A 15535-nucleotide genomic window follows, 5' to 3' on the forward strand; every position below is an offset into this window, starting at 1 on the left:
TCAAAATAATTTAAGTAAAACAAAACGCTTTGCCCTTTAAACCATGTGACAACATGCAGATTTTTGCTGCTGATGATATAAAAAAATAAACATTTGTCTCGCTAGGTAGAAAAAAAAAAAACTTACACAGTTGTCTAGGCCAACAATGAAGCTCAAAAGACAGAGGTCCACCAAGCGCACAGGCAGTAAGCCCCTCCCAAAAGAGAACAGCTATACATTGCAGACAGTTGCTTTGAATGGATGGATGCTTACAAACCAGAGAACTGCAGCATGTTCGATAGGTCGGTCATGTCAGTCAGAACACAGAGAGTGAGATTCTCTTTTATTCTTCCAGGTGCATGGCCTCCATTGGAGAAAAGTGTGTGTTTGACATTTCTAGGAAGACCCATGAATAGATTCAAACCTCTGTGAGCAACAGAGAAGCAGCTATTCAGCTTTCCATTTCATCTTTGTGCAATGCAAAGGGAAGATAAGATAGCAGAATACAACATTAATTCCCATCTCCCTCAGATGTAACCCACTCTCTAGTGATCTTTTTCTTCAGGCCTTATATTCCTCATAGCACCTTTTCAGCCGTCATTTTCGTCACTCCGGTTTGTTGCACAGCTGCCTTTACAAGCTGCCGATATTGGGAAAGCTCTTCAGTTTCTCAGGAAAGTCATCTTTGTACAGGACAGGGTCAGCACGGTGCTCCACCACTTTCAGAGGCATGGTCCCAAAGACAGAGGCAAACTTATTGATGCATTCAGATCTGGTGAAAGGGAAAGCAGTGTAATTAAGAATGCCAACAACTGGGCTGGCTACCAGCTCCCATACCAACATAACTGGTAGAAACCTTCCCTCTCGCGCTTGGAAGTTGTTCAGCTGTGCTGGCTACTAATAAATAAAAAGAGAGCCTCACTGCAGAGGGAACTGAAAAGAAGTTGGTGTTCTTTGATTTATCCATTTAATCACAGAGATGAGCAAGGGGATGCTGGCAGCAGCACATGTGCACATGGAGGTCAAAGCTTCCCTCCTCCCTCCCCCTAGAATTCCAGTCATTCTTAAAGCAATGTACATGCTGTAAACCAGAACAGATTAACTGCCAACATGTCTCTTAAAGGGCCACTGTTGGGTCAGTTTGGCTCATAACAAAGGTTTCGCAAAAAACAAGCCTTTGTGAAAATGGAGCTCTAAAAAAGAAAAAAAAATCTGGTTTTTTTCAGGCTTCTTCAGAAGCTCTGTCTTTTCCCACAAGAATAAACATGTCTCAGTGTATAGGCAGCACTGATTGTACTGTAACTTAAAAGTGCGGTTGAAAAAAACCTATAAAATGAAACCAACTAGTTTATTTTCCTTGTCTAAATAAAGAGATATTGAGCAGTAAGGCATCACATTAGCATAACGAAGATCGGACCACTGATGACTCTTTCAGTTTTAACAATCTCAGGTGTCAGTAATGCTGCAGAAGGGGACTGCCATGTGCTTCAGAAAACAAGCAAACAGATGTTTAACCTTACATCAGCCCTTTAACTCTTTCACTGAAAGGCACAGTACCTGTGGAAGCAAGGCAGGGGAAACAGCCACCTCAGCCAGCACTCAGCTAACCTTAACTGCGGACTTTATAAAACAGCTTGTGAGAACTTCAGACACCAAGAATCGTGACAGCACTGTCCAACACATAAAATAACAGAGACAGCTACAAGAAAACAGGTCACGTTTCTTCTGCCATTTAAAAGGGAAAACACAAAAGAAATGAGCACTTGGACTCGGCTCCAGGGGCTGACGTGCTGCAGGCGGTCCCGGAGCAGGTCTCGCTCTTCAGCCACCGCACCCTCTCCCAACCCCTTCGGAGCGGGAGGGGGTCACTGCGGCTCCAGGATAATTTTCCTCAACAGACCCGGTCAATCACACCAACTGAGTGTGACAGCTTTGTGATGGAGACCGCTCAACACTGCCCCAAACACTCTTTTGAAGTAGATGGGACAGCAAGACTGGTTTTCAAAATTAATTCCTCAGCCTGTGAGCCATTCCATGGCTCCCTCCTTAACAAAAGTAAATGACAGGAAAACACAAAGCCCAGGTTGTTAAAGTGCTACATCTCTACACAGCTGTTTCAAGCTATAATGGTCATATTTCAAGCTATTTTCTGGCCTGAGTAAAGTGACAGAAAACTACTTCATATGGGTGATACTTGAATAAAATATTCAGATATTTTACTTTCTGCTACCTTCTCACCCCCTTGTACTTCTCCCTACCTCCAGATTCAAATCTCTGGACTAGGAAACAAACGAAGAGGAATTCAGAGTGTAAGAGGAAACCATGTACAGTGGGAAGCAACCTCCAGACCTGACACAAGCACAATTTGCTCCAGAGCAGCACAGATTTGAACAAGCAAAGGAGCCACCAGTCAGGACTGAAGCAGAGAGACCCAAGTAGCTGTTCAACCTCTGCAATAACACGGGGAACCATTGGGAGGGTGAGCTTTGGGCCCTGGGCACAGAAAGGTTACAGCAACACAGAGAACAGGAACCGAGTGTTTTCTTCAGGATTGCTAAGCAGTTTCTGTTGCCTCGTTGAGATGCCAAACATGAGATACATTAAAGACATCTGATTTTCAGGATAACATCAGACTTCCAAATCATCTGTTACTTCAGAGAAATGTGTATAACTGTAATGCAAGTTGCGTGTATTGGAGAAATCTCGTAGCAGGAAAAGCACAAACTTCACAGGCGAAGAGGTAGATGCATGGGGAGATGTGTGTGTGAGAAGTTTGCACAGCTGCTGGCCCTCACTGCTTTCTCGAATACAAGAATACTTCTAGGCTACTGGTTCAAATCCTGCCTCTGCCAGTCATGACTGAAAGACATTGTAATGTAACAGCTGCTTGGTGGCCGGTGTGAAATGAATTAGTTATCTCAGCCTGCTGCCCACATCGCATCAACTGTTGTCACAACCAGAACGAAGCAGCACCCTCAGGGCAAATGACAAAACTAAGCGGATAGTGGAGACAAAATTGACCTCTTCCCTCCAGAGGTTATACTCCTAAATCACAGATGAGGTCTTACAAGAAAACATCAAGGTAGAATCCTTCTACAGCCAAACTTACTCTGGTGGCAAGACCATTCAAGCATACCAGCACAATATCTTTAACCACAAATAAACCACTTAATTGTTAAAGAAATTTTTAAAATGAAAAATAGGTATGTTCTAATCACTCTGGCTGAATCAGAAAAGTTAGTCCTCAGGAAATATTAAACATCAGAAACAGGGTTTTTTTTGATGAAAAATGTCATACACAAGCCACAGAATGTGTTCAAAAAAGCCACTTCTTTCCAAAAATTTCATCTCCTGCATGGAACTAAATAGCTTGCATTCCAAAGCCGTTGCCACTTTTGGACAATATAAACTAGAAAGGACAACGAGAACATTAAACATTCAAAGCTAGGTAGCCAAGAGAATGCTACGTCTCACCTTAATATGGAGAGAAGGTGTTTTTCTTGGCTGCATCAATAGTTTTGCAAATTCATATTAAAAAACATGTTTGCTTCCAAGAATTATTCTTTTGCGTTTTTTCCTTGCTCTGCTGACAACATGCAGTTGTGCTCAACAAGGAATTAAGGTTCTGTGAACTCAGAAATTGAGAGCCCTGTTGCCCCTGGCAGACTGGGTGAACTTTGTGTCTGTTAAGGTCTCTCTTAATCAGTCTCCTCTCCCTTATAACCCAAATATTTTTTGGCAGGGTAGCTCTGCACCTGCAGCCTTTGGCTGTTACCTGGTCTGTTTGCATCTCAAGGGGATGGCTTCCCATTTTGACTCTAACAACTGCTTCCAGGTCCTAAATAAGACACTGCTGCTAATGTCACTGCAGAAGCACTTCAGCCCTTTGTTGTATTTACTGTACAGGCAGTTGCCCTCTAGGCTGCATTTCACAGAGTTCTCCGTTTTTGAGAGCCAGATGCAAAGAGGCTAAAGGCAGAAAACTTGTTGCTACTTAAACGGCACCTATAAATACAGGGATTGTGAGATCTTCCTACGGCTTCTTGTGACCTGAGGTAAAGGCTAACCTAGGGCAAGAAGGGGTTTCTAGGTTCAAAGCTTTCTTTAGTGAATATATTTTAATGATGGAGCTTGATAACCCTGGGGACTGAAGTCTTTTATTGATCTCAGAGAAATTACACAGCAGGAAGAATAGCAGTGTTGGCTTTCCCATGATTCACTGTTAATATCCTTCAATATTGGTCAAAAAAAAATCTCTTCATAAGAGAGAAAGTTCAACTGGACCATCTTTCCTTTGTCTTTGCTGAGTGTCCAAAGGCCCAACAGAACTGTTTAGTTGCATGTCTCTCCTGGACAGATCTCCACAACTGACCTATCAAATCTCTTACAGTCGCAAAACAATCACCAGGCAGTTGCTGAGCATCTCTCTGCTATTTCTGAACCAGAAACCTAACACTAAACGTTGTGCATGCCCATGACAAGCCTGATAAACTCTTTGTTTCTCAAACAGTAGGTTGATCCCTGAATATCTGGGCAACTAATTAGCTCAGACTACCTGGTCGCTATTTCTGAATGCTAAAAGCAAGGAGCCAGGCACTTTGGAAGTTGCAAGTGAAGCTGATAATGGCTTTTTGCCTGATGTCCCAGGTATCATTCTCAGTACCCAACACTGTAAAGTTACCTGTATAAAGTTACTCTTTTGTAATATGACAAGGATTCCCTGATGCATTAACTTTTTTCCATTCAGGTTCTCTCCTGACCCTGAAAACAGCTAGTATCTCCCTCTCTCTCTCTCTCTATATATATATATGTATATGAGACGTAAGAGCCTTATTGCTAAGGTAGGAAAATTTCTCTAGGAGTTGCTCTCATTTTATTATCCACTTAAAATGAATAGCTAGAAGATTCAAAAAAAGAAATCCTTCCAGATTTTCAAATAACTCCCTTATATTGAAGGTAGATAATAACAATACAGGGCAAGAAGGCATTAGGTGTAGCATGCAGTTTCAGTATATTAACGATCTTCAAAATGAAGTCTGAATATACCCAAACTGTATATCCCTCCAGATTTTCTTCTGGCCCCAGACTCTATCCCTGCATGTACTCCTTTGGCTGGGCAAATAAAAGTATGTGGATTTGCAGTCAATCTAACTTTTCCCACAACCCAGTTATCTCCTCTGCTGGAAACTACGGAGAAGCAAAGCAACAATTTAAACATGTTCTCAATAAACTGTCAATGATACTTAATTCTGAGGATACAAGAATTGCGATAGACATGGAAACATGACCTTTACCCTGCATCATAATGCACTTCGGAGAAAAATGCACTTTTTCATCTTCTGTTTTTATAGTGTATACCTTAATGAGAACCTACTTCATGACCAAAATTCCTATGTGCTGTTGTAAAGCTACTACTATGATCACATGAAAGCTCAACTGGCTTCGGTTAGTCCATCCTGTAAGCCAATGCAGAACTGCTGGACAAGCGACAACCTCTTCTGCTTCCCCTTCAGCTAACATTTAAGATCTACAACGCTTTCAGCTGTTTCCTTCAGAAGTTTTCTGCAGAGTAATTTTTACCAGCTTACGGGTTACATTTTACTTCTGACTTGCATACTCCCTTTTTTAATCCAGCCTTAGTATATATCCAGTCTAAATACCTTGTCACTAACCTGGGCAGTTATGCTCTTCAATGCCTGGCATGATGCTTGGTTGATAATCAATTAGACAAACTATGTATGTGTTTGTGTGTGTTGTGTAAGGTGTGTTTACACATCAGATAGACACATGTATGCATTCTTTTTTCAAATGAGACCCCAACCTAATAACCAGTTTTGCATTAGTTCACTGCACATACTACAATACATAAATACCACTTACATTGCTAAAGGCCAGTAAATGGACACAACATTCTAAATTTGCTGAGTACTGCAGAGAAGGCCAGAAAAAAGCTCACTGTTAAGATGATAACCATGGTAACTGGTAAGATGACCATGTTACATGCCTCAGTCCAAATCTGAAATGGCCTATTTTAAACGCAGGTCAGATTATTTTTTACTTTGTCATCCCTTCTGTTGGTGTCCTCCAGCACTACGGCTACTCCTGCTTACCTACCCCACCAATTCCATGGCTGCAAACTATTTTTCCCAAAGTTTGAAGGAGAGATGCAGCAGCCCAAGAAGCCCAAGGTGAAATGCCTTTGTCAGTCCTAGATCTCAGGTTAATTCCACTTAATAACTAGTTTTCACATCTACTGTCAGGTAGCCCCTTCGGGTGTTGAACAGCTTTGTAGAAGTGAAGAAACTTTCCCTCATTTTACACATTCAGAAGCCAAGGCAGTGTCTTGATCAAGGTTGGGAAGCCATTTTACTCTAAGCAGGAAATGCAACTCTTATACTTACCAGCTTTCAATATTTCACTCTAAACATTCCAAATACATACTTCATTTCAAAATTAAATTATCACAAAAAAATATAATAATGCTGCCATTGTTAAAAATGTGACATGCAATTGTGCAGGAAAATGCCCTTCACTAGTGGAAGCAATGTGGTTCACAATCTTTGGAGGAAAAATAATGTACAAACACCAATTCAAATACATTATTAATAATTTATGTCCTTGTTACTTTTTGGTAAGCTAGCAACTGTCTGGTTAAAAAAATAAATCTCATACTCATTACAGTTCATGTTCCACAGTAAAAGAGAAATGTGGTATTACTGAAAGCACTGCCAACAACCTGAATGTCATATGTGTCCCTTATGCCTTACAGCAAAGATTCTAAAAATTGTGCCCTTCTTAAGCCCTTTCTTGTAGTAGTCCACTTTTCAGTATCACATCATTCACTGTAGGGATGACTTATGCTGATCAAATCCATGCAACATTCTTTCAAAATTAGTAGTTTACAGAAATACAATCAGTGAGCATTTTTGATCCTAATTTAATGAGGCACAGGATAAGATTCTAGGGATCAGAACAAGGCAATCAAAGGAATAAAAGGTGGCCACTCACCTTTCTACCATGTGTGTTTGGTCCAGTGATAACCCATCAATTGCTGTGCATTCTGGACATTTGAACTTCTTTCGTGGGGTCACCTGCGTATATCATCAATTATCAACAGAAGGGACATTAATCTCCTTGCACAGAGAGCAGCGCAATATCTCTGAACATGCCTGCAGTGTAAGCTGAGCTGTCTCAAAAAGGGGGGGTAAAAAAAAAAAAAAAAAAAAAAAAAAAGCCACTCCATTCAGCTCCATCTGGCCCGGCTGACTTGCAAAATTCACAAGGGCCCAATAAAAACAGCTTGGAGGGGTTTTTCCTTCTGTAACTGAAAAGAAGTGGTGATGACAAGCTCCTTAATTCCTGTTTAATGACTGTTTTCTCACTGCCAAGGTCCCTGTATAAACACCATTTGTTCTTGCAGCCATAACAGCGATGAAATATAGCTTCCCATACTTCACCGTAACATTAATCCAACAGACGCTCTTTTGCTCACTCCAGTTAATAGCTGACTGGCAAACTGCAAGACTCTCCGAATTGCACAGAGGTGCCAAATTACTCTGCTGTGCCCTCATACAGCTCAAAAACTTTTTCAGCAAAAACACACACTTTATCTTCTAAAGACTTTTCTAGGAAATACAGCCACCAGCCCCAGTAAATGATGATGGACAGATGGGAAAATGGACCCTGCTAATTGAAGTAATGCCTGGTGGCCTCTAAATCTCATTCCAAGTTGACACACTTTGAAATGAATGTACAGAGTGAATGTCCAGACCTGAAAACGTGTCGAAACATGTCAGGAAATTAATTCAGGGATAAAAAGTTCATTTAAAGCTGATCTTGCAATTAACATTCTTGCAATTAACATTCCTATAAATCAGCTGTTGCCAGGCCATGACGGAGCGAGCTGTGGACAGTTGACAATTTCTTTCCTCTAGTAATCTCAAATAGTTTAAATATATGTATGTGGGCGTGCATATATACACACACATATATATACACACAATCATTTAAATTATCTTTTTCATATCTCATCTACATGGCTAAAATAACCACTGGAAACAACGGGTAAAAAACCAATTCTCTGTTCCCAGTTAGCACAAAAGTTTTAGTAAAATGGCTTTTCTACTGTGGAAGGAGAACAAGACATTATATCAGGGGTAAATGAGAGAAAAAGGAATATTAAGTAATATATTGAAGCCCACTAATATTATACATTTATATGAGTATGTGCATCATGTTTTTAAACTTTGTAAAGTTAAGGTGCAGAAAAGTCCCACCTTAATGACTGATTTGCCAGTGACGTTTGCCACTAGAAAATTCATGGCAATATCTTCACAATTCATATGAGCATCCACCCAATTCTTGATGTCTCCAGGCATTTTGTAGGTGTAAAGATAGTTGAAATACTGCAAGATAGATAGAAAGAGAAGAACATTTTAAACACAGATGCAGTAACTCTAAGACACTGAATAGTTCAATCACTGAAGAGCAGGCACCTAAGGATGGATTACAGGCAAATTGTGATAGTGCCTTCAGCCAAGGACTACTTGAGCAGATAGAAAATCATTTTTGTGTGCTTAATAGCATAATTACTCCTTTCTCGACCAGCACAAATATTTCTTCACAATCAGTTTTCTTTTCTTGAACTGCTAGCTACAAAGCTACATTCACTACAAAATTTGCTATGCAGTTAAAGGTCATGCAAAATGGCAAGAGTTCTCCTATAAGTTCATGAAGGCAGCAGTTTTAATTTACAGGCAGAGACAAATCAGTTGTTTTCACAGCAACTGAAAGAGGCTTAGAGAAAGTTTGCAATTGGTTCTCTGATTGCTGTGGAACATATAACCATGGCACCACAAAACACTCTCAGAAACACACACAGCTCTTCAAAAAAGGTTCACGTTGTACATTAGTATACCAGAAGTTGTGTATTACCTTGTGATAGAACGCTGCCCCAGTGAGCACCATTGAGACTTCATTGGTCCACTCTGACTCATATTTCCATTTGTTCATCTCATGGTCCCAAAGGTGCAGGCGGCCTGGATATCCAACCAACCTGTCAGGGAACTCACGCCAAACCTAAAGAGGAAAAGACGTGAAGCACTGCTAAGCTGGCCTGCACAGCAAGCAAACACCAATGTGCAGATGCAACACGTCTGCTGTTGGAGGGCAGAGCTACAGTGGCGCAAGACCACTTCAATTCTTCTAAGTTCCAGTTCTTGGAACAGGAAGTTGCCTGGAAGAAGTCCGAAAAAGCCCAAGTTTGCTTCGGAAGGTCCCTACAGCTCAAGGAAGCCATGGCCCAGGGCAAAAGGCCACTAAAGCAACACTGACTTCCTTGTCGTAGAGAAATACAACCAGCTTTCCAAAAACATTTTAACACTAACTAAAACCAAGCATGATTAAAATGGAACTTTTGATGTTAGCTTCAGTAGATAATGGCTACAACCTAACTACTTTCACAGCTGGCTTTGGATCTAACCAACCTGCTTCCTTTCACAGGAACAGTCTTAAAACAGGCTTGTATTTTAATATTTCTGGTATTCTTTAGTGGGTGCTTGGATGGATCTGCTGCTGCATGGAAGGCCTCTTTGCCCTTGACTTGTTCCAGACAGCTGGATACAATCAAGATACCATCCCTGTCACTCCATACATTACTTTGTAGCTGACTACACGATCAAACACAGTAGACAGGAACAAGGAGAAGGGCATCATTAACGCAACCTCAGTTCTCCACACTGCTGGCCACATTAAAAAATGGTCATTTTTTGCATTAGGGAAAAAGGGAGAAAGGATTATAATTATTTAGAAGAGTCTGAACACTATCTGCTTGCTAAATACAGTTTGTCTTTTTGCTGATCGATATTGAAGTTAGTATTTATCTGCATTATTTGCAGACAAATTACTCAAAATTTGTCCTTTAATCCAAATAGTTGCCAGGTTTGTTGGAAGAATCTTGACTGACAAACAGCAAGTTGGTAGTGTATAAATAAACACACACCCAAATTTCACTGTGTATGCAAGATCAACAACAACTACTAAATATCTCATAAATCCCCAATGGCATCTTCACTGGCAAACCTCTTTTCTCTGTGCAAAAGGCAAGGAAACTCTACAGTTTAATTTGCAGTAAAGAAAGTGTTATCTGGAATTCCAACAGCCTGCAAACCTCATCTCGCCAGCAGTTCACTTTGGGCACTTTTTACGTGTCAGTATGTTTCAGTTGCAAAGCCTGGACTATAAGGACTCTATGCAAGTATTTTGTTTTATCCTATTTACTTTGACAACCAGCTTTAAGTTACAGCTTCTGTATCAACATTTCTGTGATTCTGCATCACTATATACCTTTTCGTCTGTACATCTCTACACGTTTTATTGCTGTCAGTTAATATAGCTTCAGAATCCCATGATGAGAGCAGTTATTATTTAAAATGTACAGATGAGGAAACCTGCCAAAAATCATACAGGAAACAAGAATGGGAACCAGATCTTCTGACTCTCCAACTTGTACTTTATCCAGAAATCAATCTTTCTAGACAGTTCTAGGGCATAAGTACTTGGATAGTACTTAGTTAGGACAATGCTCTAACAGAGGGCTCTTGAAAGCAGACGTGATTTGGAACTCAAGGAAGATAATTCATAGGACATTGCTACAAGTTGGTGCCATCAGATAATTAAAAAAAAAATACAGATTTTTGGCAGGCAAGCCAGTGAGGTCTTGAGATACCTACTTTGACATGATATAAAAAACCATTAATAAAGAAAAAAAAAAAAAAGCTATGGCTGCTCCCTCTTCCAAAATTTTATTCCTCACTTTCCAAGTCCCCAAATCAATGATTTTTTTTTTTTTTTTAACGTAACTGTTAAAATGCTCATGTCCCAGCTGTTGGAGGGCAACACCATATAAGCTACTGAGGCTCAGCAAAGGATTTGACAGAACACTACAGATCTGCACTGTACCAGGCTAAAAATTCTTGTGGAGGGAATGGCATGTGTATTAAAGGCAGCTGAAAGATTAAACTCAGCTACTGCTTCCCAAGGGACTTCAGTGACTTTGCAACACAGAACCATAGATTCATATCCCTTCTAGTTTTTGCCCTTGGTGTCATCCTCAAGAGCCCAAACAACATAAAATAAAAGCCAACTATAACGCATGTTACTCATACAGATTTCTTTGTATCACTGGAAATCTCAGCCCTACCTTGACTCTGGTCCCTGAAAACTGTCAGTTTGATGCATCTAAAAAATAACTTGGTTGCTTTAAACAAAGATTCCTTTTAAAAATAATTCTATCAAAGTCAGTGGAAAAGCTTAGGTTTTTCATAGTGTTCATCACTAGCTCACTCAATGGTAACTCCTGGAAAGGCTCCAAATAGCTGCATCCAGCTCATTGCCCAAATCCATACATATGTTTTGTGCCAAAATTAATATCTACAGCTACTGTTTATAAGGAAGCTTTCAGAATAAAAATAGGGGTAATGATTCTTATACTACTCTCTATTTCATACTACCGTCCATTTTCTTGTTTGATGATTGCCTATAATTTGTTAGTCTGTTAGGAATACATTCCATTTTAGCCAGTGATCTTATTAGCTTTCTCAGACTAAAGAAGGATAGCCTGATTTAATACTGGTAAGGGACACATCCAAAGAAAACCATATTGCCAAGTGAAGAGGAGGTATGCTTCTTTGCAGACACTTTTCCAATGACTCTGCTAGACAACCCTGAAAAACATGTTTTTGGACGAAGCATCTCCCAGATGAAACGTCAAATAGAAGTTCTGACTCGGTAGTTTTTACTAAAAATCTTGTAAAAGACACCAAGAGAAAATAATAGTAATTTTGTTTCCAAGTCAGGTTCCCCAAGTGACACAACCAGCATGGCTGGAACACCCTCCTGTCTCCCCTCTCCAGTTCTCTCTGCCTCCCCAGGCTCAGCTGCTCCATGCTGCTCCGCAGTGCCACCAGGACAGCTGCCACCGCTCCTTCCCCAGGGAGACAGAGGACAGAGCAGCTCTTGCTTTTCCAGAATATACTCCAACACGTATGTATTACGCTTATTAGACTATATTAAGTCACAGGCAACTTCAGAAATTAGCTAATTAAAACTTTTTTTTTTTTTAAATTTAGTAAACAGAAAAATAATCAGCGTTTCCAAAGCCACCATGGCAACGCTACAACTATCTAACCCTTATGAACAAAAGTAAACCCAACCAATGAGTATTCCTTCTTGCCTCCTAAAGCCCCATCCACTCTTAATTCTCCCCTAGTCCTCAAAGGGATGGCTTGTGCTAGTAGTAAAAAACAAAGCAAAATGTAAACACAAAGCCCATTAAAAGACAAGTGATGCTTCACATGCACACAATTTGCAAAATATCTTAAATCTGAAGAAGAGCTTTGAATGTGACAAGGAGGTACCCACGGAAATGTCTTTTGGTAAGCAGAGTTATACTATTCTTCCAACACAGGAATGCTGAAAAATACACTTTTAACAGTCAAAATGGGTATGGAAGAATTCTTTTAAAGAAGATTCTTCTAAAGAAGAATTCTTTTAAAGAAGATTTATTATGATTTTAGCCTAATGAAATATGCAATTCATCAGAGAGTTGATTTTTTTTAAAGAATGTCAGAGACACGAAGCACTGAAAAACAGCTCTGAGACAGAATAAGATTATCTACTAGGAGAAGGCAAAGAGCTTCCAACAGAAAAAACACAAACTTAGCAATTCACCAAACAGTATTTTCTATGAACAAAAACATGGACTCATAGCAATAATTCTAATTTATATTAGTTCTATTATTGCTGTAATAAAAATACTTTGTCTTCATAGGGACAAAGGGCTGCCTAAGAACATAAAAAGAAATCTTCATTAACTTTGTAGTTGGAAAGTGTTATCCCCACTTTTCAGGGTGACAGCAGTGCAAAGCCATCTGCCCCGAGTCCAGCTGAGATGCAGAGGTGGGAACACTGCAGCGTGTGCTTTCAGCCTCGCATTCAAACACCAAACACTTCATGAGCAGCCAACAGTTCTGCTTTAAGTTTTTAAGATTATGATAATCTAAATATTCACTCTTTTTCTTGGGTCTCTCTCGTCCCTCTGTGAATAACAAAGACAAGTAAGTGGCAGAAAAGCTGTTTAGTCCTAATGCTTTTTTTTCAGTGCCCCAACTTATACTTGTGATTTCATCACGCAACTTAACAGAAATACTTTTTGCAAAGTCAGAATGTAATGAGTATTCTTCTGCTACTTTAACAGAGCAGCACACAGGGACTATTTTTCTGCTTGCTCCAATAGATTTACGCAATGTCATAAATCACCGTTCCATAATAGTTCACTTTTAACAAGTAAAAACTGTCTGACACTTTGAGTGTTACTATAATTTTTTATGGCTGAAAGTGTACAGAGATCAAAGTTTTCTGTTTTTTTTAGGCTTGCTCTATACATTCAGACAAGTCTATGACAGAGGGGGTTTTGCCACGTGTTTAAATGTAAAGTCTCAAGGATGTCAGGAGGAGAAAAGAAAATCACCAAATGTCACGTTTCCAGCCCTTTTTATAACCAAAGCACAAGCAGACATACTTTTAAAAGAAAACTTTCTGGTAACTTTATATGCTGCTACTGTTCCCTCTGGATTCCCTAGCAAATGAGTCAAGAGCTTGAGAGATACTTTTCTGGTAACACACATAAACAGATAAATAAATTATCACAGGCTGAGGACAATTTAAACATCTGGGAGCCAGCTCAGGCCTGTCAAGCAAGTCACAGACACTCAGGGACAGGAAAGATCAATCTTCAGCCCATGATTTCTGTGCCAGAGAGTAGGAACTACATCACCCACCTTCTATACGAGGAAAACTGTGTATTTATAAAATAATCCGCTGTGTTCATGTATTCAAAGACATTTCTATTCATTTATTTTACAGGGGGAAAAAAAAAGCAATCTCAAAATACAAGGATTCAAACTAAGGACAGGTTTGTCTCAACTATCTGCTCAATAAGGCATTTTAATTTTCCATCGATGTGGCTGTATAGTAAGCTGAATTCCCAGAATCAAAATGGAATAGGATTTATAATAAAATGCAAGAAACTGCAAAAGCCATATTTTTTAGCCTGCCAGACTAAACAATCTTGTGTCCAAACAGTTACATTCACACACTGAATATAAGGACTGTTCCTCAGTTCCTGCAATCAATGCATATGGTTCGCAGAAGGCCAATAAATTAGCCAGCACAGTCCAACAGCCAGACCTGGGGATGAGGAGTTTAAGTCCCAACTGCCACCTAATCACACTGACTACAGGGGAACGCACATCAACTTTTCTGTGCCTCTCTTACCCTTTCCTGCCTAAGTGACCAGACACAATAGATGTGGAGTTACAGATATCCTCCACTGAGGATGTTTAAATTAACACTTCAGACACATAAGCACCACCGTTTTATTTCTCACAACTTCTGTCTGACATGGCTGAGACTCAGCTGCACTTTGAATCTCTGCTTTGAAGCTCCCCAAGCCTGCTTTGCCAGTAGCAGAGATTCATTTGGAACTATTTACATACGAAACTTAGGTTTTTATAAAACTTATTTTTATTGACTTTGAGACAGTTCGACGAAAATGACCAGGTGGATAGATGATGGCAAAGCAGTGGATGTGGTCTACTTTGACTTCAGTAAAGCATTTGACACAGTCTCCCACAGCTTCCTCACAGCTAAACTGAGGAAGTGTGGACTGGACAATCGGGTAGTGAGGTGGACTGTGAACTGGCTGAAGGAAAGAAGCCAGAGAGTCGTGGTCAATGGGGCAGAGTCTGGTTGGAGGCCTGTATCTAGTGGAGTGCCTCAAGGGTCAGTTCTGGGACCAATACTGTTCAATATATTCATCAATGTCTTGGATGAGGGAATAGAGTGCACTGTCAGCAAGCTGCTGATGCCACCAAGCTGGGAGCAGTGGCTGACACACCAGAGGACTGTGCTGCCATCCAGCTAGACCTGGACAGGCTGGAGAGTTAGGCAGGCAAAAATTTAATGAAATAGAACAAGGGCAAGTGTAGAGTCTTGCATCTGGGCAGGAACAACCCCAGGTTCCAGTATAAGTTGGGGAACGACCTGTTAGAGAGCAGTGTAGGGGAAAGGGACCTGGGGGTCCTGGTGGACAGCAGGATGACCATGAGCCAGCACTGTGCCCTTGTGGCCAAGAAGGCCAATGGCATCCTGGGGTGTATTAGAAGGGGGGTGGTTAGTAGGTCGAGAGAGGTTCTCCTTCCCCTCTACTCTGCCCTGGTGAGACCTCATCTGGAATATTGTGTCCAGTTCTGGGCCCCTCAGTTCAAGAAGGACAGGGAACTGCTGGAGAGAGTCCAGCGCAGGGCAACAAAGATGATAAAGGGAGTGGAGCATCTCCCTTATGAGGAAAGGCTGAGGGAGCTGGGTCTCTTTAGCTTGGAGAAGAGGAGGCTGAGGGGTGACCTCATCAATGTTTATAAATATGTGAAGAGTGAGTGTCACGAGGGTGGAGCCAGGCTCTTCTTGGTGACAACCAATGATAGGACAAGGGACAATG

The 15535-nt window shown here is 40.6% G+C and overlaps 1 protein-coding gene across 2 annotated transcripts in view; it reads right to left on the minus strand.

Annotated features, from left to right (window-relative positions):
- Positions 1 to 291: 291 nt before the first annotated feature.
- Positions 292 to 15535, minus strand: part of EXT2 (exostosin glycosyltransferase 2) — a 79135-nt gene continuing 63891 nt past the window's right edge. For both annotated transcript variants that reach the window (XM_065636490.1, XM_065636491.1), the window contains exons 11-14: positions 8914 to 9057; positions 8256 to 8384; positions 6988 to 7070; positions 292 to 751 (exon numbers count right to left, since the gene is read on the minus strand). In XM_065636490.1, coding sequence (XP_065492562.1) covers positions 613 to 751; positions 6988 to 7070; positions 8256 to 8384; positions 8914 to 9057 — 495 coding nt within the window. In that variant the 3' untranslated portion in view covers positions 292 to 612. The remainder of the gene's footprint in view (positions 752 to 6987; positions 7071 to 8255; positions 8385 to 8913; positions 9058 to 15535) is intronic.

This window comes from Caloenas nicobarica, chromosome 5 (genome assembly GCF_036013445.1).
Source record: "Caloenas nicobarica isolate bCalNic1 chromosome 5, bCalNic1.hap1, whole genome shotgun sequence".
NCBI lineage: Eukaryota > Metazoa > Chordata > Aves > Columbiformes > Columbidae > Caloenas > Caloenas nicobarica.